General features: G+C 37.7%; 2 protein-coding genes across 3 annotated transcripts; one reads left to right on the top strand and one right to left on the bottom strand.

The window, feature by feature from the left end:
• Positions 1-679: 679 nt before the first annotated feature.
• phf13 (PHD finger protein 13) lies at positions 680-5,139 on the bottom strand. 2 transcript variants are annotated; one of them, XM_038298003.1, is made up of 6 exons: positions 4,693-5,139; positions 3,808-3,909; positions 2,623-2,655; positions 1,578-1,757; positions 1,079-1,499; positions 680-987 (listed from the first exon to the last, which is right to left on the bottom strand). In XM_038298003.1, the coding sequence occupies exons 1-6, from the start codon at positions 4,735-4,737 to the stop codon at positions 755-757; spliced, it is 1,014 nt and encodes a 337-aa protein (XP_038153931.1). In that variant the 5' UTR covers positions 4,738-5,139; the 3' UTR covers positions 680-754. The 2 variants fall into 2 exon arrangements, with proteins under 2 accessions (XP_038153931.1, XP_038153932.1); XM_038298004.1 differs by lacking the exon at positions 2,623-2,655.
• An 8,763-nt stretch (positions 5,140-13,902) lies between these two features.
• Positions 13,903-22,170, top strand: LOC119791831. The gene is made up of 4 exons (XM_038298168.1): positions 13,903-14,172; positions 18,836-19,239; positions 20,498-20,541; positions 20,633-22,170. The coding sequence occupies exons 1-4, from the start codon at positions 13,995-13,997 to the stop codon at positions 21,594-21,596; spliced, it is 1,590 nt and encodes a 529-aa protein (XP_038154096.1). The 5' UTR covers positions 13,903-13,994; the 3' UTR covers positions 21,597-22,170.
• The last annotated feature ends 990 nt before the right edge of the window (positions 22,171-23,160 follow it).

Below are 23,160 nucleotides of genomic sequence, written 5' to 3'. Positions count from 1 at the left end.
TTTAAATACAGAAAAAAAAAAAAAAAAAAGTTGCTCCTATTCTAATTTCTCGTGATGCACCTTTGCAGTCGCCGCACGCCTCGACTCAGAGGCTGGAAGACAAATAAGTAGAGCTTGGTTGGGATGAAGGGGCGTCTCAGGCTCCAGGGCTTCACTCAACAACGTCTTAAATAGTGAAAAATCAAACAGATGCAGATCTTAGTAGTTTAACCTACATCTTTGTTTTACAGGATTATACCTCAGCTTAATGCTATAGCACCATCTCAAGCAAATAACAAGGCTTTACTTGTCTTTAAAACGATACATTGTGTAACAGTGGAGCCATCGTAGTGAAAACAGATCCAGTTTTATCAGAAAGACGTACTTATTTTCTGCATCTACTCTTCGATAGATTTCAAAATAAAAATAAAAAGGGAAAAAGTGCAAAGCATTCTTTCCACAAATCCCAGCATGCACCAAGGTGGGTGGCAGTTGTGAAGGTATTCTCTACATATGGCAGTTCAGAACGTTTCCAGTGTACCAAGTCTTAACATTGATAGTTTGATGCTTTTCCAATGTCCTGTCCCTCCGTTTAGTGATTGCCTTACGCACAAAGTCTGTAGGAAGCAGAACCGCAGCTCAGTAAATCTAAAATGGCAATCAAACTGTAGTCAGATGTGATATAATGCCTGGCGGGGGGGGGGCTGGTCCAGGTCCAGCAGGTGTGGGGTAAACAGAGACGAGAAGGGTTAAAAGTTTGTGGTTCGACACCCAGTCAGTCTAGCAGATGTTTGCGCGAGCCGACTCGTGAGCGGTGGGAGCGCCGGGCGTCTGGGGGCCCGTACACGTCCCGGCAGCTTTGGCATATGTATGTCTCTGGCACGTGGCTCTTGCGGATTTTGGCGCAGGACAGGTGGATCCAGGTGTTGCACTTATTACATTCAATCATGGCTCGGCCAGCGAAAGGCTTCATGCAGAAGCACGTCACCAAATCCCACGAGTCGTCGTCTGAAGGGACAGAAGGTGGTTAGCGTTTTTTTTTTGTTTGTTAAACCATTAATCATGACTTTGATTATTTAATGGCACAAAAGAATCTTACCAGAGTCCACCATGATGTCCTCGTCCTCTCCTGAGCCGTCCTCGTCTCGAAACACCACCTGTTTCCCCTGGCGGAAGACTGTTCGGTTTCCTGAAAAGCCTTCCACCTTCTGTACCTTCACCACGCCTTCTTCTAGGTCTCTGCCGTCCCAGTGCCGGTGTTCCTCCTTCGGCTCCTCCTTGCAGGGCGATGGGCTGGGCAGGGACGGGGGAAGGAGGGGGATACTGAACTCGTCTTCAGGCTCTTCTTTGATTACTCTGCCTCCAAAGGAAAGAGGAGACTGGACCTCTGGTTCTGCCCTGTGGGTCTGCTGATCCCTCTTTTCCTCGGCAGAGTGATACTCCCTCTCCTTTCGTCTCTTCTTCTTCTTCAGCTTCTCGGCTTTCCTGTTGTCGTCTGGGTGCAGGGTGGAGATGGTGCGCTGCAGAGAAAGTGCACACTTTTGCGTCCAACCTTGATCTAACAAATACGTCGAACTATAAGAAGATTGTTGTCTTACGTCTCGTTTGCCGTGACAGGACAGCGAGATCGCAGGCTGTGGACGCTTCCTGCCTCTGTCTTGGGGCACCTTTGGCGGGCGCTGGGGGCAGGAAGATGGCGGTCCTGGTGTCCAGCCATCACTGTCAGCAGTGCTGCCTGTGCTGTTGGGAGGACTGGAGCTGCTGCGAAGTGGAGAGTCCTGGAATAGAAAAGCAGCGATACTCAGATCAGGTGATCAGTCAGAAAACCCAGATATACCACACATGTTTACAGTCAGTGAATGTAAGAGAACAATGTCCATTTAAGAACAGCAATGCAGGATGTCGTTTTAAAGTTAAACAGTTTTAAGGACATGTCTGAGGTAAGAGAGTCAAACCTAGCTGACAAACAAAACCCTTAAAGCAGTCCAGCAAAGATGCTCAGTAATTCCTATTTGAGCTTTAAAGGTATAGTGGAGGATGTTCATATTCCGGAGGGATCATCAAAATAAGTGGCCCTCCTAATTGTCAATCATTCTGGTGATATGTTGACGTAAAGCTGTCCTACATGCTCGTCCCGTTAGCTATTTTTTTTTTCTGTGAATGCGCACTTTCAGGTGTATATCTGTGGTGAACTACAGTTTAAGACCAGAGAGTTTTTGGGATTTTTTTCACGCAATGGCGTACACTGAAAGCACAGCTCGGGCTTCCCACTGATGCCTTGGTTGCAAAGTTTCTACTCGACAGGTAAAGTTTGGCATTCTATTTAGAGATTTCTATTTCACATCACTGCTAGTAAAAGTTATCTTCCTCTATATTGAAACTATATAACGTTTATTAGGCGTTCCCTCTCGGGAGCGGGTACAGGGTTGTGCATGTGCATTTTCTTTTTGAAGTGGAGAGGGCAGGTCTTTTTAAAAAAATCATGAAAATCCTCAACTATACCTTTAGAAGAAAAAAAAATCTGAGCAAAGCTTAATGTTACAATGGCAACTTTTAAAACTATCAAATTGCAAATTAATAAAAAAAAAAAGTTCCTGAAGAGAAGTTGAAAAAGACAATGTAGTGAAGTCAGAAATCCTTTACCTGTATGTGGATGAATGTAGGAGGTATGTATGTCTGTATAAAGCAGTAAAATTAAACATTAATAACACAACTATTTTACCAAAGCAAATGTTAGAGGTTAATGATGATCATTTGATAGTTTAGTGTAAATGTAACAGCAGTAAGTAGCTGAAAGTTGAGGTGACTTGTAAAAAAACAAAACAAAGAATGACAGGAAGCAGTGTAGCCATGTGTAAAACCAGCAGAGTTCCACATGTTAAAATAAAAGAAAAAAAACTACAGAGGAGCCCAGAGAATGATCTGAACAAGCTCATATGCTGGGTTATTGTTAACATAATTCAAAAATAGAAAGTTAATACAAAAACTTCTGTTAGTCAAAGAGCTTTAAGGTAAAATACACATTTCCAAACAATAAATAGATCCAATCAGTTTTTGCAAGTAAAATTGAAACTGTTAACACATGACATGTTTATAAATCTAAGATCTACGTTTTCACAAAACAAAAGCTTGTGTAACTGAAGCAATCTTTTTTTATAAAACTTAGATAAAATATAAAGAACATTACCGTTTGTCCACCAGCATTTTTAGCTCTGGTAAATAAGTGAAATGGTTGCACAGTATGTTTAAACAACTTTAATCCAAATGGCAATATGCAGTGGATGTGAAAATTGTTGATAACCATGAGGGGATAAATAATAGGTGTTTGATTTACCTGAGGAACGGCATAAAAAAAACAAAGATATAATTTTTGTTCTTAATTAACTCTACAGTGAGAGTTTAAATTAACATGAGCATAGGTTTGCTTGGCACATAGAGTCTAAATAAAATAAAAACCCTCCAATAGTTTAGGGAATAATTTTAAACTTTTAAAGTTTTTTTTGTAAACAAATGCAAACTAAACACTTGTTCCAAAACTATTATACTGTTAGCAAAACTATTATATGTTGAAATATTCCAGGCAATGTTTTTTGTTTTAATTTTGCATAATCTAATCCCAGGATTCAAGGCAAATAAAAGAAGATCATTACCCCAAAATGTCAGTAGTAAAAACACTGCAAGCATTTAAGTTTTATTCTTGGGGAAAAAAAAGTGATTTCTGAATAATTGAAACGTTCAGTTTTATATTTTAAAACCAGCCATATTGAAAAACACTGTTCATTTTTAACACATGTTTTCATTGTATACAAACAAACAGTAGAAACCTACCTCCTGTGGGTATGGGATGTAACCGGCATAGGCCAACACAAACGTGCAAAACTTGTTAAAATCCTCCACTGTCCTCCTCCTCCTGTAAGGCGGACTGAAACCCTGACAAAAGACACAAAAACTGTTGTTGCTGAAAGCTGCACATCAACAGCCTCAACATGGCGATTCTGACAGTAAGGAGAAGTGAGCGCCTGTTCACATCCACACTCTGAAAAGCAGTTGGCACACAGCCACGAACAAATACTCCATTTACAAATGTCCTTAAAGACTCGATCTTCAGGTAGAAAAGTGAAATCGATCGGACACGATTCATTGCGGAGACCTTAGCTTGTCACCAACCCCCCACCGATGAACACAGCTATAAACTAACAGCCCGATTAGCAGCTTAGGCTAATGGTAAACAGTAGTTGCTAAGTGCTAGCGACAACTCCGATAAGGTGTTGGGGGAAAACTAATATTACGACGCTCCACGTCGTTTATAAACATTGTCCGTCCGAGTTTTTACAGCATTTATGATATCAAATTGATAGCTGACGATAAAGCCATGTAGTTTGACAGCTACTTAGCTAGCATTTGGTATTAGCATGCTCCGCTATGATGATGGAATGCGTTATTTAGGGAAGAAACTGGGGACTAGCGAATATAACTTAGTGACAAAGTCCTATTTATACCACCAGAAAGTGCCTATTAGGTGAATTAGACAAGTATTTCGAGTTAAACAAATTTCATTTATCAATGTCCATCGTGTGTAACTTTAAACGTTATGACAACATTAGCGTAGCATGCTAACATCGCCCCCCTCCCTTGCCATGACAAACGTAGATCAAGTGGAGCATCGCTAGCCGTGACAGCAAACTCGCTCTAACAGTTACATAAATCACTCACCTCTGGCTGGAACACGTTGGATGTCGATGGGTTGATGTCACCCATCTCAAACGATGATCCGACCACCTGACGTTGTTCTCGGCGATCCCAAAAAAAAAAAAAAAAAAAAAAGGCTCGGTGAAGCGGGTAACTTGATGGGATCGTAAACGCTCACTTAGCTTCTGCTCACTCGATGCCAGCTGTTAACTAGCGTTACCTGTGCTAAGACTTGGAGCAACAGTGTTACTTCAGTCTGGCGACGCAAGCGTTACTTTTACTGGGAAAAGTTTGCCAACCGCTCGGAAAAAGCTCGTCAAAGTGACAGCGTTGAATGAAATCAAACGTTGTTGGATATATGTGTATAAATTTTTTCCCACAGAGCTGTCCAGCCAGGTCGTCGTTTGATCCCGTTTACCGACTGCTCTCTCTCTATTCAACGGTCCACTTCTGCTGTCACTTGCAGCCTTCTTCTTCTTCTTTTTTTTAATGGCGGTTGGCAAGAAACTTACTGATACGCATTACCGCCATCTACTGGAATGGAGTGTGGATCGGTATGCTATACATAATAAATATATATATATAAATTATCCCACAAAAAAGAATAAATAAAAAATATAAGAATAAAGTTAATTAATAAATTTAATATTCTTTCTATCAGTTTCATTTTTTTAAGATAATTTATTAAATAAATAATAAAAAAAAACTATTCTTGTCCTCTCCTTCCAACCATTCTTCTCAATTTTTCCTTTTCAGGTTTATAAGTTTTACAGTTCATCAGTACATGTTCTACATTTTCTTTTTCTCCACATCCTTCACATTTATCATTATTTGCCCTCACTATTAAATATGAATTGTCATCTAAATAGGTATGACCGACTCTCAGTCTGATCATTATTACTTCTTCACACAGGCATAACTTTATGCAGGACTGCTGTGGACATGTCCCCACCATTAATTTCAATACATACACTTTGGCAACATGTGGGACAAATTTCTAAATTAGATTTTTCTGCTTTTGAAGGACGATATTCACTAATGTAGCTGAAAGGGAAAGCATCCATCAATCCATCCACATTTTTTCTGGATAGATTGATGGGTGAATAAATGAAACTGATATTGTGTACATGCTAGGGAGGCATGATATATTACTGCTAGCATCGAAATTGGCTGTTTTTGTTTTTTTGTTTTTTTTTAAATACATGAATGTCTAACTACGCATAAATATAAATATCAGTGTATTTTGGTTCTGTCGTGTTCTCAACAATAGGAAAGCGTTCAATAAATATATGTTTGAGCTCATTTTTGGAAAATGCAAACCCTTTTGAAAGCTTTGTGTCGAGTAACGTAGGTCCATCGGCCCCGACCCTAAGAGTGTCCCCACCAATTTTTCCACAAAGTTACACCCTTGCTTTTCCCCTTCTGTTTCTCTCATTAATGACTCTATTTAATACTGATTTTTGGACCTTATATTATCATCCTCCTTTCTTATCTTTGTTCCACCTCTTTTTCCATTTCTTTACTCTTAATAAGTGATTCCCCTTTCCCAAAATGAATTGTAATTGTTATTGTTCCCTCTAAAGTCCTTTTTGCTAATATATCTGCTTTTTCATTGCTTTTTACACCTTCATGTGCTGGAACCCAACATAACCAACTATCAGTGCCACCCCTATATAATCTGAACAGACTGTGCTGGATTTCTAATACTAAATCGTTTCTATCATTTCCTTCTCCCTGAATATTTTCTAAAACTGCTTTGTAATCTGTACAGACCACTAGAGTTAATTTCGTTAACCAAAACTAAACGAAAATATTTTCGTCAACGCACATTTTTCACAGAACAAAAACTAGACGAGACGAGAAGAAAATCCCCTCTAATAAACAATATCTGGGAGTAAATCAGAAATAATTTTTGTGGGCTAATAAAGACGAGACGTAAATGCAGTTCAGTAAATAAAGACTGGGCTAAAATCTATGGACATTTTAGTCCACGAACAAAGACGAGACGAAAATTATATATTATCATTTTATGGTTTATCTGCATATTACTATTACAAGGACATTTGATATGAATTGGCATCAATATTAATACAACCAAAATGCATGCACACATAAAAATGTCCACAATTTATTCCTGCATAAAATGATAGTTAGGTTGTTTGTATGAGTTTGAAATGGATTATCAAATGTAGTTTTTACAGAAACGTAGTTTTTGTTAAGGAAAAAAACAGACCTATATGCTACTTATACACTTGGAATTCCTGTTATGCTGTGCATCTATCCTGACATTGTATTAATTTCTGTTCCAGATTGAAGATACACCACCACCAACGACCTACCAGCCATCCAGAAACAATGACAGGCTATACAAGCTTCCTTAATTGCCCACACCAAATACAAAGCTGACTCTCAGGACTAGCAAGCTATGCCTTTTTTCACCGTAAATATTGTACCTTAATATACCATGTGAACTAGCTGGCAGGAAAGAACTTTTGTTGTATCAGTTGGAGTTTTCTTTTTTTTTCACAGAATTGACCTCAAATCGATTTATTTTATTATTCTATGTGAACTAGCTTTAAACAGCCAGCACTTGTGTGAAGTTCATAAGACACTTTATTTTATTTATTTGTTTCCTTTGTCAGGTGTATTTTTTGTTTTAATGCAAGCATTTGTGTTTGTGTCTTTGAACCTAAACAATGTTCAAAATAAATATGCAAATATTGTCAGAACATCTTCCATGTCTGCATGTGTTCCTTAAAATTGTGTTTTTTTTATCAAAAAGATGAGAAAATGTTGAAATGTGAAATCATTTTAGGAAATGTTAAATATTATCTGCTGACAAAAAAGTAAAAGGTTAAAATTATGTCCTGACTAAAACTAGACTAAAATGTTGACAGTTTTTGTTGACTAAAACTAAACGAATAAAATAATATTTTCTTGGACTAAAACAAAGACTAAAATGCTCAACTTATAGTCGACTAAAACTAGATTAAATAAAAATGGGATGATGTCGACTAAATGTGTTAAAAACTAAGAAGCGGTGCTGAAACTGGACTAAAACTGAAACTAAATTTAAAAATGGTTGCTAATATTAACACTACTGTAAATATAGTTTGTGCAGTGAAGATAATGCAGCTCATGCATGTCTGCTGTGTCACGTCTGCTTGCTCGAGTGAGGCTTCACTTTTTCCCTTTTCACAAACAAGTTTGCACTTATGAGACAGTTTTGTTCAAATCTCATGTTTAAACTGTCTGATTTACAAGTTTGCACTCTGTGTTTAATGTGACAGGAAAAAAAACAGAATACATGAGTATTTTGAAACACAGTTGAACCACTTTCATTATTGTAAAAACAGATCGAATCAAAATTAATTGATTTAGAACTGTATGAATCAAAATCGAATCGATTTACCCAAAATACCCAGCCCTGGTGCTGAAGCTGACTGAATCCCTTTGATCAGAAAAACATGCCTTTGCTCTGTAGAGTTTATCTGGTTGCAATGAATTAAAGACTTTGCCATTAGAAACCACAGATAAAATCCCTGACCTCATGGAAACAAATAGCAATGAATGACCCTGTTTATGCTCTAGAGCCATGCAGTAAAAAATGCTACATTTGCTCCTCTTGGCATTAATAACCAGCCTACCAGTAAACAGCAGGGGAACCTTCTCCAATAAGCTGATGAATGCTGATGTAACGCATGGCGCCACCATTTTTCCTCCAAGTTCGCACAAAGTGGTTGTTTTAGAGCTAATCTGCACAGCAAACGTTTTGTTTTTACTAATGTCGTCCATATCAGATAATGCCACTCTGTGTTTTATTTATTTCCTGTTATGCCTACATTTAGTGGTTGAATGTGTTATCAGCTGTCTAATTCTGCAATTTAGTGTCTTATCCAGCAGATGGCGCCTCAGGCAGCTGCCAGTGTCACCTGTTGGCAAGGCTGGCCCTGCCTTAGAAACATTTTGGATTTGGTAAATTTCTTTAAACATTAATTTGCTTTTATTTCATGTTGAGGCAGTGGGTGCGCTGTATAGCAGACAGTTATTAGCCTTTGACTGAAGACATTCTGTTCTTCAATGATCTGATGAAGAGGAGGCTCACTGTTTGCCATAGTGTTCTTTGTTTTATTTAGAATTCTTATTTGTGAAGTTTTACCAAATTTGATCTCTCATACAGAATGACTTTAGTCTTCCAGATCATGAAGTAAGTTTACATTTATCAACATGATTTTCATGAGTTAGCAGCTAAAATAATAATATTTAAAACTAACCTAACCAAAGGAAAAAATGAGGTTATAAAATCCAATTTCACTATATTTGCCGACAAGACATTTTATAGTCTATATGGGACATTAAATCTAGTAACATGAGAGGTAAACAATCATTTTTAATGTTATGTGTAAGTCAGTGGTTAGTGCAGGTTGAAATTCTAAGCTTCTACTTCAGGAAAAGATCTAAACTATTGATTTAAAGTGTGCATTTAGCTATTTTTGGATGAACAAAAAAAGACTTATTCTAAAACTTTCATTTCTCCTGTTGTTGAAAGGAGGCAGTGGTGGACAGTAACCTATACTTACTTGATTACTGTATTTAAGTACTTTTTTCAAGTATCTTCACTCTTCTTGAATACTTTTTTGGGGGGGCACTTATAACTTTCACATCACTACATTTCAAAGTCAAATATTGTACTTTTTACATCAATATATTTTTAGGAAGCTACTTGTTACTTTGCTTTGTAATCCGCTATTGCTTTTTTTCTTCCTTGAAATGCAATTTCAACATGGCAGATAGCAGACGCAGGTTTATACATTTTATTAAGGCTTTAGTCATTGCCATGTGGCCCAGTTATTTAGTACCGTAATTTTCTCAAATCAGAAATGTTGTTCCTTTGTGATAATAGATTCAACCGTAAACCTCTGTTCCACAGTAAAAGTGTGAGGAGAATCAGGACTCTCCTGTTGTCTTTTTGGTTTGTTTTGAACATGAAATAATTGTTTGTGGCATTGTTATGCTGGAGTCCTTTTAAAGGTGGTGTAGAATCTGCAGCAGGTTGTTTCTACGCATCAATAAATCAGGTGATTTCTGAAAGTTACAAGGTTATTTAAAATGAAATTCCTTTCTATCTCCTCTTTCCTTCATCTTTTCTTTTTTTCTTCTTCTTCTTCTGTTTTTCCCATTCTATTCTATTTCGATTGCAGTGTTCATATATTCTGTTATACTCCCTGCATAATTATAATAAAGCAATTTATATGCATGAAACAAGAGGAACACTATGGCGATAGCCCTACTACTCCACTTGTGAAAGTAAAATCTGTTGGGCTCTTTTTGGCATCAAGACAATTATTCTTATTGCCACATTGCTAGACAGGACACTGATAATAAAAATAAATAAATAAATAAATAAATAAATAAAATGAAATTACAGAGAAAAATACTGATATAACATTTTGTTGTATTTTTGACTACTTACGTGCTTTTAAAAACATGTACTTTTAACATGCAAACATGTACTTTTAACAACTACAAGTAACTGTTACTTGTAGTTGAGTAAGATTTGACTGTGAGTATCAACTCTTCTGCTTAAGTACTACCGTTGAGTACTTTGTCCACCACTGCTTAGAGGCAGGTTTTCAGTTTTTGTGTTTAAATTTATGACAATAATGTTTTAACAAGGAATTGGCTCAGGAAAGTTTTGACTAGCAATATCATGCATCATCCAGCGCTATTAACAACTCATGCTTAGAGGGACTCTTTTTCCCTCTATTTATTTATGCCTTAAATGAGATGTGTGGACTATAGTTCATTATTTTAAGAAAATTTCATTTCAACATTCATGGTACGGTGCAATGTGAGCCAATGCATCATCTCTTCATGTCAGATGCTAGTTTTTAAACCTCATGATGAATAAGTCAGATGGTTTCTCTCCTTTTTTTATTGTGGGGACTTGGTGCTTATTCAACAAACCACAGGATGTTTGTCCCCCCGCTTTGTTCTTGTTCCATCTTCAATGAAGCGCAGGTCCAGAGGAGGAAGCAACAATAGAGGAAGAAGCAATAGTTTTGTTATGGAAAAAGGCCAAACTTCTGCTGGCTGTTTTAGAGAGACAAACTAGGCTCACAATTGTTGTGAAAGATAAAAACATATAAAATTAATAAAAAAACACAGATTTTCTAAAAAAATAAAATAAAATAAAAGGATGCCAATGCCATTTAGTTCAGTTGTAGCATTTGTTTTTTCTTCATGTTTGATTTCATTCTTGGCTGTGCTCTTATTATTTAAAAATGTTATATTTCCTTTCGTGATTTTGTCCATTGATGTTTATTTTCCCTTTGTGTCATCGACTGATAGAATAATCCTAAAGCCCATATCCTGACATGAATGCCTCCATGTTATAGTTTAGGTTTATTTTGTCAAACAAAGGGTGTTTTTTTAGTTCCAATGATCCATACCCATTTATCACTAAAGCGTCACTGGGGGCTGGTGCCTCTCTCCAGCGGCCAGTGGGCTAGAGGTGGGGAAAACTCATCAGATTGCCAGACCCTTACAAGGCAATGCATGTTTTTTTATACTGTGGGAAAAGGCCAAAATGCCTGGGAGAAGGCCACACATGCATGGAGGCTGCAAGGCAACAGTGCTAACCATTATTCCACTGAGCAGACCTGTTTTCACTTTCAGACAAGCCTTTTATAATCAATCTGTCATGTTACCATAACCACTCTCACTGTTTTGTTTTCTTTTAAGATTTTATCCATGATCTTGCAATCTATCCCGCGGTCTGAGGAGATTTTAAACAGGTCTAGATCTTTTTGGGAAAGTTTACTTTTTGTTCCAGACTTGAAGATTACAGCAGGCTGTTGTCTCTGCTAAAGACTGGCAGTGCTTTGCTGAAATCCTGCAGTTCTGTTAGCTTCTGGACCCTTAAAGCCTGCTTTCCTACCCTGAATAGTGTTCTTACTGTTGACCCTGTGAAAGAAGAAAGGCCAGTTGTTTTTATTTTTATTTTTTTGGAGGAACATCCCATTTTTTTTAACCTCATATGTGAATAGAATATATGAATGCAATATATGTGAATAGAATAGTCACACCACTACCTCACCGTCGCTCCTTACCTACTACACTTTGGCGTAAAAGTAAATCCCCCTCCTGTATATAAGCCATCCGGATTGCACATATTTTTATTTCTTATTTTTATTTTGTTTTTCATTGTGTCCGATACAGGTACACTTGCACCTTAATCCTTTACCTTGATATACTGTATATACCTGGATATACTGTATATATATATATATATTGTTGTTTATTCTTAATGCACCTTTTCCTCCTTGTTTGCACCTTCTTTGACTTCTATGTCAATATGTGACAAGTGAATTTCTCCGCTGTGAGATCAATAAAAATCATCTAATCATCTAATCTAATCTAATCTAATCTAATCTAATCATAGTACAATTTTTTTTCTCTCATTACTGATAAAAAACTTATTACGTAGTGCTGATTTTTTTCCCTAACATACTTTTTTCAGTGAGACCCTTTGTGGCTTTACCTGAAGGTTGGGTTAATGCCAGGAAAAACTGACTAGAAAAACTGGATTTTAGTTCAAGCTAATTAATCACTACAGCAGCTTGCATGAGTGAAAGGAAAATTCTGTCTTGATAAATCCATATCTTAAGCACACGCAAACTATGCAACTAGACTAGAACATCTTTTTTTCCCACTTTGCCTAAACAGTTGTTTTCATCAAAATGTACTGAATCTAAGTCCTATTACAAAGTCAAGAAGATAATTGATTTATTATTGTTTTAGTGTTCTCCTCTAATCTTTTCCCTGTACGTACACCAACAGCTGCACCTCCAGTCATCAGTCTATCAAGCTTCTGAAGTGTGCGGATGACACCACTCTCATGTGACTTATCTCTGTTGTTGATGAGTTCGCCTACAGGTGGGAGGTTGACCATCTGGCCACCTGGTGCAGGGAGAACAACCTGGAGCCCAATGCTCTAAAAACAGTGGAGGTGGTTTTAGACTTCAGGAAGAACTCAGCCCCAGCTATCCCCATCGCCCTCTGTGACTCCACATTTGACACTGTGGAGTCTTTCTGCTTCCTGGGAACTATCATTTCACAGGACTTAAAGTGGGAGCTGAACCAACAGAGGATACTTCCTCCAGGCCACCCTGTCTGCTCTAACCTTCTCTACCCATGGTAAGCTTAGTATAATTGACACAATTTATGCTGTGTAAACAGACAGTTGATCTGATATTATTTTAGAAATATATATTTTAAACTCTGGTATATATAGTCCTTTTAAATTATTAGAACCATCTGAATATATTTTAAGGTAGTAATAATATGATTTTCTTAAATATATATCAGTCTTTATACAGCCTGTCTACTCACTGTCTACTGGCCTTTTTTCCCTCCTCCCTGGAATAATGCCCTCTGCTGGACGCCAGCAAGAAGCAGAACTGGAGTAATTTTAGTAAATTTAGTCTTTATCTGCTAAGTCCAGACCTATTATAAATTAATCATCATATTGTGTAGTTTATAGGGCTCGGGATCCACGTTGCATTGTGGGACGTCGCAGCCATACTGACTGCTACGCAAACGTAAACATAGCTCTGACACAACGTTGTTGTTGAAAGAAGAGACAGAAGTAGAGAGAAAAAAGATGTTAAAATCCCGAAAAGGATCTGGAATTTACCGGGACACATTAAATAGAGAAGCCAGGGAGCGGTAGGTTGACAAAATCAGCATTATTAATCATTTGGATCCATATGAAGTTCCAAACAATGAGTGGAGCACCGATGAGTGAGCGCCTATACTTCAAAACAGTTCCGAAGCTACAAATCCTTGGAGTCTCATATGCAGTTCATGAATGGATGGGTTCAGGAGCGGCACATCATAAAGCCAGCAAACAGTGGGAACACAGTAATCCGTACGAAGGTAAGCTGTGATCAGACATACATATATGTATAATTATAATTCTGACTTTTTTCCCATAATAAATTGATAGAAAATTTAAAATCTGTTAACTTTTTTTTTCAGTGGCTCTAATCCTCTTCCGTATAATTGCCATGTTGATAAACTAACAATAAAACATCTTTGCAAAATGAATGTCATGTTCATTATTATAAATGGACGCCAGCTTTTAATGTTTCAAAGAAATAATTTTGTGTTTGTCCTAGAGAGGGCGCTACTGACTCAAATCCAACGCTAATCCCCAGAAGGACTGACCGTTTTATCCCATTTCCGGTTTTGGTTTTGTTGTATTCTAAGCAGGCGGCACTGACTTTCTGGCGCTGTGTATTTAATAATAAAGTCGTTTAAAAATGGACAGCGTAAAACTTCAAAGTTTTAAGACCTTTTTAACGGAACAGTTCACCAGTCTGGCCGTGGAGGTGTTCAGCGAAGTTGAAAGCATGATGGAGTCTTGCTACGAGGAAAACAGACGGCTGAGGAGCGTGCTGCGCATGGTGCTCAGCCCTGAAATAAAGTTACCCAGGATAGGTTCGTAGCTTTGTAAAGTCTTTACAATGTCTGCCAACCTCAGCTTAGCGCACCGTTTAACATCAGTTTTGAGTCACACTCCTTCTCACAGCTGAAAGTTTATTCCCTGAGCAGATTAGCATAATTTTGAAGGCAAAAGTGGGAATGTAGGTTGAGAGTTTTTACCCCGCCAAGAGGACAGCCTTGTTCCCGGTGTGTAAATGTTATGGAGGACCAGGAGAGTCACTAAAAATATAAACCTTTCCTATTTTACATTTAAAACGCACAAAAACAAGTCTAATTTGAAAAGCCTTTTCTAATTACACATTTTAAATTACATTTTTAAAGAGGACCTGTGTTTGGAGTCCAGAGGTTCTGAGTTCAAGTCCCAATCCCACAGACTGCTACTCTGGGTCCCTGAGCAAGACCTTTAACCCCACACTGCTCCCTGGGCGACCCACCATGGCAGCCCACTGCTCCCCAGATGGATAGGTTAAATAGAGGGGTAAATTTCTCCAGTGTGAGATCAATAAAGTTCATTTGTTATTATAATTGTTATTAATTTGACGTATTTATTTTCAAATCCTATCTAAATCTATCATATCACACAAATCTTACATTAAAAAGTGTAGTTCTTTGTTCCATTTCTATTTTTTGTTCACCTTTTATTTCAAATCCTTCTCTGATTTGTATTTACCATCTCTATTTACCTTTTCCTAGGGCTGGGCGATAATTCAATAACGATATATATCGATCGATAGACGTGTGGCGCAATAGAAAAAAAGAGAGTCGATAAAAGTTCGATAAAGAAACGCAGTTTTCCTTCCTTCTCATTGTAGCCTATAATGTAGGTTTATGCTAGTCACTACTTCCTCCCAACCAATCACAATCGCGGACCCATGCACGCCGTCACAAAGCGCCGCCCTCTCAAACCACAACACAGAGCACATTAAGATGTCGCAGCAAGGAGAGGCGGAGGAAATTGTTCCAAAGAAGGGTTTTTGTAAAAAAAAAAAAAAAAAATATATATATATATATATATATATATATATATATATACACATTTCTGGGCAGTTTCCCACGTAGTTCTAACAATTGAGAGAAAAATGCTGAGGGGCCAGCAACTTCAAAGTAATAACTCAGGTTAAAGCAGGAAACTAAGCAGAGCCATAACGAGGTGCCAGTAGCACCTCTAGAAGAATAGGGGTGAGAAAAAATACCCCATACAAATGCTAGGCTAAAGGGTGGGTTGATTTTTGTTTGGGTTTTTGTTCTTGTTGACTGGAGTTTACATGGTAGCCTAGAGTCCTACAATCTTTTAATTACCACAAGCTGGTGGTGTACTATTCCCACCCAAATAGGTTATTCTATTTATTTATTTGTTATATTTATTTTGGTCACTTTTCTGGTCACTTTAGTTTATTCTTTGTCAGTATTTAATTACATAACTCAGGTCTCTTAAGTTATTTTTCTTTAAAACAATTCTGTTATGGTTAAAAAAGTTGGTTAAATCAATATTTAATTGGAAGTCTGTATTTGTGTTCTTTACTAAAATTAAATCATTTAGCAATATCATAAAAAGTCCAGGCAGAGCTGCACATAAAATATGGTTTCAAATCTTTTCAATAATTATCGATATCGATCAATATGCATTTTTTTTTTTATCGCTAAGCTTTTTTTCTATATCGCCCAGCCCTACCTTTTCCGTGACCCTTCTGGTCCCTTAGGACACTCTAAACCAGTTAAGCCAATCCATCTTTAGATGGAACCGGCTTCATCAATAATCATTTTGTGAATCAAGATGTACAGTGGAAATTAATAGACCAGCACATGAAGGAGTTAAAGGTAATGAAACTGCAGACATATTTGCTATATGGTAGGGGTGGAACGGTTCACAAAATCCACGGTTCGGTTCGATTCACGGTTTCGTGGTCACGGTTTTCGGTTCGGTTCGATTCGGTATATGTTGATGGTTACACCGAAATCCCATACAAATTTATGAAATTAATGAAAAAATCCGCCAAAAAATAATGGATTGTAATTATTTTTAAAAGATCCGGGGAAACCCTGGATCATTTCAGCATGTTTTGCTGCTTTGTATTTAATCATCTCGCCCATGCTCTCTACCATCTCCAAGGGACTCAGAGGGGAGCGGACGGGAGCCACAGTGGAGGCTGTAGGCTTTGCTTTGAGCAGCCGGTCTGGAGAGCAGCGGGGGTTGCTGACGGAGTAGGCCTATGAGGGATTTCGGGGTTAGCATGACATGTTGGTCATGTTGCTGTTAGCATAAACAAAACGTGTTGCACAATGCTTGCACACTGTTGCACTTTTATCCACAACTTTCTTTCCGCCGTCATCGTAGGTCACTCTAAATGCAAAGCGGTCCCATACAGCAGACCTATAAAGTACTGCTGGCACGTCTTCCAACGCCTGTTCTTTTTTCCACTCGCCATTCCGACACAATTCTCCACAACAACTGATTTTTTCCCCTGCTAAGCCAGGCTAAGCTGCTTCGCTAATTCTTCTTCTTGTTTACTACTGGTGGTTGGCTTTGGTCGCAGTACCGCCACCTTCTGCTCTGGAGTGTAAACGCTTCGCCTATGAGAAAAAGGTGCAGCGCATGAACCGAACGAAACACACGCGAATTGAACCGAGACAGTCGAACCAAACGGTTCGGACGGTTTTCATAAATCGTCCCATCCCTACTATATGGGGTTTGGATGGGCCAATAACAATTCAATTTGGAAAAGGGGAAGTAAATTCCGAGGAAACAGAAATATGGCAAAAAGGTGGGATGAAGATGGGGAAAGGAAGGTACTTGTATAACATACAAACTTCAATATTAGGTAAACTTATCAAAGAGTCTTAAAGGATTATTGGGAATGGAAGTAAACATATAGGACATTTATTCAGTAAGGAAAGCATTATTTTCTTTTCTTCATAATACAAAACAAACAAAAAAATAAATAAAATGTAGGGGATGTGAGTCTATGTTACCATAAATTAAAATAAGTAGATGTGCAGTCTAACCAATGAGAGAGCTGGCTCATCAACCCTTCAACCATTTATTTATTGGTTCCTCAAAAGATCTTTTAATTTGTGCAGTTTTAAGATTGAATTAACTGAGGGGCATAGTTCAATAACATTCCCCAATTTCCATCTATGTATTACTGCACAAATATTCACTCCTTATAACAGTGATTTTAAATTGTTTTTGCTACACCAGTTGTTTAGAAATTTCCCACTTGGTAAAACAAGCTAATGTGTGATTTCTTTAGAGGGGTAATAGAATGATTCTATAGGGCAGCGGTCACCAACCTTTGTACAGCTGAGGGCTAATTCAGCGGCACTGAGTCACAGGAAGGGCTACCAATACTGACCTATGAATTGCAAGGGTCAACGTTCACCTAAACTTCATACATTATAAACATATCTTTATCGTTTCTTTAAATTTCTAATTTTCTTTTAGACATTTTCATTTTGAAATCTCTATAAATGCTTAAATGCAATATTAGATTAGATGAGCTGTATTGATCTTACAGTGGAGAAATTCACTCGTCACATATTGGCATAGTAATTAAAGAAGGTGCAAACGAGGAAAAAGGTGCATTAAGAATAAACAATATATATACAGTATATCCAGGTATATACAGTATATCAAAATAATAAGGAATAAGGTGCACTACACTTTATATAATTAAATGATGAAATGTTCTATAACTGATTTAAAAAGAGCAACGTAGGTCACTGTTGAGTTCTATTTTCAGAAGACTCTAAGGGCACCCCTTGTGGTCCTTGAGGGCCCCTTGGTGCCCTCGGGCACCATGTTGGTGACCCCTGCTATAGGGTATTTGGTGCTGGTCCTCAATAGGGTTTGTAACATTGGTTTGGCTGAAAATGGCATATTTGCTGTTCTATGAGCCCTAATGCAAGCCTTGTTAAAAGCCCTAGGTGAGGTTTTCTTCCTTTTATGGTATGATCATGAATATTTAGATGAGCTGTGCACTGATTGGTTGGTTTACAACGAGCAAAGCTGCTGAGCAAAGATGCATCATAGCAACAAGCACTCACTCGCTGAAACATCAAATTGTTGATATGGTAGGGTGACCAGATGGCATATTGTCCCCGGGCATGTCCTACTTTTCATTCCTTAAGAAAATGTTTTTGGGGGGGGGGGGGGGGGGGGGGAATTCAAAATCGTCCGAGATTTTGGTTCACTACAGTGCAGCACGTAGTTGAAACACACCGGACATTCGAACCGAGCCGTCAGCTCGGTTCGAATGTCCGGTTCGCTGGTCCGCCAAAAATAATCCATGCCTGTCAGGTCTTCGGATCCTTGGGAAGACTTTAAAAATGTCTTCAGTCTGTATGTGAATGTATGTCAATTTCGGGGCGTGACAAATATACAGGCCAGAACCAAATAAGGCAAAAACCCAGAATTTACGTCAACTCAGGGCTTCGTTTGCATTCGCCCGTTTTATAGTGGAAGTTTAGAATTGTGAGATTTGCAGAGCAAGGATGTGTCGATGGGGTTTGAACTTCTCTGTACATCCATTTCACCCACTGAACTATCGTTATTAATCTATGACAATGTAAACTCTGTTTTGCATTCTATGACCCTATAAGGAAGGAGCAAGATGTATTGTCAACTGTGTGTCTTTGTTTTATGTTTTCTAAATGATAGATGTTGATCTGTTCAAAGAAACAACCATGAATACCAGAAGCCAACCTTCAGAACCAAATACGCTGAACCTTGAAACAACAGAGCCTGTGAATAAAAGACCAAAAGAAGAGGATGTTGAATGTGAAATTAGCTGGGAAATAGAACAGCAACAATGGCCAGGGGAAGAAGAAAACTTCATCATCCCAGTTAGAGTAAAAGACGATCCTGAAGAGGAAGCTGGAGCAACAACCTGCATGGCTGAGCAGCACGAATCTTCTTCCACCCTCTCAGCGGACAACTACACTAGCGAACAGGAAGATGGTTATTCCTCGGAGGCAGATGATGCTGCTGCACATTCCTCACTGCAAGTCCTAGAAGACAACACGGAGGACAATTGGGAAAATGCTGAAACTACAAGTACAAATGTAAGTGGAACTAAATTCTGTTTCCTTTGTTGATTTAAATGCTAATTTCTACATTTAAATCAACAAAGGATATGAGACCAAAATAAATTGAGACCAATATTATGAGACTGGTATCAGTGTTTTGTTGATTTCAATGTAGAAATAAATTGAAATTCTTTTGAGTTTAAAAAGCTTCCTCATCCTAACTTTAAACTTCCTCCAGATCTACAATGACATATTTGCTGTTCTATGAGCCCTAATGCAAGCCTGGGTAAAAGCCCTAGAATGAAACGACAGGTTTTCTTCCTGTCTTTGTGTTTACATTTTTTCAAACTGAATAAATATCCCAAAACTGGCACTGGTATGCTGCAGAGGTTACATAGGATATGGAACGGTACCTTTTTCTCTTTTGTTTTGTACCTAAGCTTTTGTGGTAGGAAACATTGGTATCTGCTGCATTGTGTTTAATACTAACGAAGGGTATTCTGTTGTTATGTCTTTGACTATTAACTAAGTCAACTGTCATCTGCTCCTCAATCTTTGTCTACATATGTTAGTCCTTGTCAAAATGTAAGCCATACAAAACTCTCATGTAGATCTTGAGACACCTTCACACACATATATATTAGGGGTGCAACGATAAATCGGCCGGCCGATCGATCGGCCCCGATTTCCTTAATTTAGGGTGATTGGTGATCGGCCGATATTTACAGATGAAACCGATCTTAACCACCAATCTATTTACCTCCGCGAGTGTCTTAAAATCAGTTGCTATTCCATATTTTTTCTGATCTTTTGTTGAAGTTTTGTTATGTGAAATGTAAAAAAAATCAAAAGACCAATGTTGTAGTCTTAAGTTTGTTTTCTTTAATTAATATTTATTATTTAATTCATTTCTATGTCAAGGCTCTACCCCATGGGCAGTTAAAACAAGTTTATAATGGTTCAAGGCTAATGTTCAAGGGCATGTTTTTCAAGAAAAGATTGTAACATTGAAAGTGAATTGCGATCTTGTAACACAGTGTTGGTTATAGCAAAAAAATAATAAAATCGGTATTTACCAAAAATCGGAATCGGCAGGTCAGACTTTTTAAAGATCGGTGATCGGAAATCGGCCAGAAAACTGCAATCGGTGCACCCCTAATATATATATATATAATTTTTCTTTTAATGGCCTTAGATACCTAAATTGATGCTGTTTAGTTTGTATATCTTTTTTTTCTTGGTAAAAATAATTTTTTTTCTTCTCTTTCATTGAAATATTGCCACAACATGACAGAAGTCAAAGTTCTCTCTACAGAAAACCATGCTACAGATGCCTAGGTAATATTTAGTTTTTTGGGGGGTTTTTTGCAGCAAACTTTAATATTACCTGTAGTATTATATACATTTACTGATTATGTCTCTTTTTCAGAATCAAGCTTCAAAAGTCTTTTATGCTTTCCCGAGCTGACCAAGAGGCCTTTTTCGAGAGGCTTTCTGAATCGTTTAGCGATTTTCCTGACGACCAGAAGCCACTAATAACCAAAATGGGCCTTGGTAAGAATGTAGAATGGGTTGAGTGTGCTCTTGGTGAAGTTCCTAAAGGTTCTCCCATTTCATACCAATACCCCCTGCCATCTAGTAAGGATTTTCAGCCCTGTGAGAATGCCCCCTCTCTGCCATCGCTTCCTTTGCCCTTTCACACACTGGAACCAATGTCCCTCTCTACTACTCAAACTCCTCAAGAGGAGGCTTTCTTAAATGCAATGACTGTCACCTGGGAAGAGGCCCATGGCCTGGAGATGAGTACCCGGGGAAGTAAAGAGGCTGCCGATAAGTTACTTATGATGCGCATCACCAGTCGTTTTAGAGAAATCTGCAAGCTCAAGCCTGGAAAAAGTCACGCCGACCAGTTTCTTTCTAAGATTCAGAAAGGAAATGCCAGATGCAAGACATCCCAGATTGATGAGGAAATGAAGTCGGGGGTTCTTCGGGAATACTGTCGAAAATTGTACATCAACTGGTCACCTTGTGGTTTGGTTGTTCACCCAAGTGCCCCGTGGTTGGGAGCCACCCCTGATGGGCTGGTGTTCGACCACAAAGAGACGAGCAGCTTTGGGCTGGTACATGTCAAGTATGTAAATGCAAAAAGCTTCATAGAGTGTCAGGCTCTGAAATGTAGTAATGGAGTCTTAGAGCTAAAGAGGGCCGACAAGCATTATTGGGAAATGCAAGGACAGATGATGGTGACAGGCACGACATGGTGTGATCTAGTGCTGCATTCCAGAGAAGACATACTGGTCCAGCGGATCTATCGTGATGAGGGCCTCATCAAGTTGATGAAAAACAAGCTGGAAGAATTCTTCTTCTTACACTATCTGCCTAATCTGATTTAACCGAACACACACTTAGAATCTGATTTTCCTTTTCAGCATCTCAGGTTTCCTGTTAGATAAAAGTTTGTTTCACTATAGCTTCACAACATACAGCTTATCAAACCAGATTGTTGTGGAAAAACCAGTTAAAAGGGTTATTTTATATAACATGATATTTACAGTTAAAAGTATTTTAACTTGTGCTCCAAATACAACAAATGTAAGTCTGTAGTTTGTTTGGTTTCTGAGGCTAGAAACACCAGGATTGTTTGACTGACCTTACCGGTGTTACTAAAGAACTGCTCTATATAATATTTGTTGTAGCTGGGGTGAAAATTAAAACAATACTAGGTTCTTGTAATGGTTTTACTTTGGAGTATTTAATTATTGTTTCTTTGTTTATTGTATAAGGTTTGGTTTATCTAAACTTTTGATATATTTTATTTTTCCTTTTTTTCTTATCAAAACTTGAGAAATGTTGTTAGAATTTTTTTTTTCTTTATTGATTAAAATGACTTTAACATGTTTTTCCCTCCCTAAACCTTTTTTAAACCAAAAGATTTTGAGAAATTAAAGTTGTCTTTTAAATTTTGCATAATGTCTCATGTTCCTTTTGCAGTCTTAAAAAGTAGGAATAAAGTATTTTCCTCTTAAGGGTAAAGATGATGGAAATTTGAAATCTGTTATAATTTCAGGCATACTTTAATTGGGGCCCAGCAGTATGCAGATGTAATAGCTTTGATAATTAGATATAAATAAGAGCTACTTTTATGGCCTGACTTTATAGACATGTTTTCTTCATCAGCCATTTCTGTAATCTTAACACCTGCTGTAGTCTATTTACGGCCTATCTGTCAAATTTTTAACAGTCTACATAAAAAAAAAATCAAACGGTAATGGCCACACAGCAAATTATTACGTTAATAGTATAGGCTGCATAATCATTTTACAACAATTAACTAAATGGCATATAAAAAAATTTGTCAATATGCTCTATACAGAACTCAAGGGGAAACGTTTTAGTTTCACCTGGTTTCATTTCGTAAAAAATCTTTAAGGAACATTTTACTGTCCGATTGTTAATCGATTAAATAAAAATAAAAATATCGATAGATTAATCATTTAGCAAAATAATCGTTGCAGCCCTAATTGAATACAAGCCTCCATTTGTTGATGTGTTTTAACTGAGTGGGGGCCCAATCAAACCAAAGTCGGTAATCCAGTTCAAGCCTGTGTAATGACATTAGCAATGTTATTTCATGGTTATATTTATAGTGATCAACAGCAACTGAAAGTCTCTGGATTCCTTTAGGTGTAGATGAGAAGATACTCTCAGAATCTGGTTTCATTACAAATGAAATTGATTGAGCGAGTTTGTGTTTCACTCACATATATATAACAATGTCTGTGTCTATGTTTAAATGGGGTTTATTCATTCCTAATATGAGGGCAGCAAAATAGAACATAAAATATCAGGCCTTGTTTATAGGTGTTAAATAAATAAATAGCTCCCCTACACCTTTTTAAAAAATGACTTGCAAACGGGAGCTTTTTTTGTTTTGTTTTTCTTCAAAATTTTCCTCCA

This window comes from Cyprinodon tularosa, unplaced genomic scaffold (assembly GCF_016077235.1).
Source record: "Cyprinodon tularosa strain WSP-4 unplaced genomic scaffold, ASM1607723v1 ctg40, whole genome shotgun sequence".
Lineage (NCBI taxonomy): Eukaryota > Metazoa > Chordata > Actinopteri > Cyprinodontiformes > Cyprinodontidae > Cyprinodon > Cyprinodon tularosa.
The sequence above is the reverse complement of the archived record's forward strand: the minus strand, read 5'-3'. Positions and strand labels throughout refer to the sequence as shown.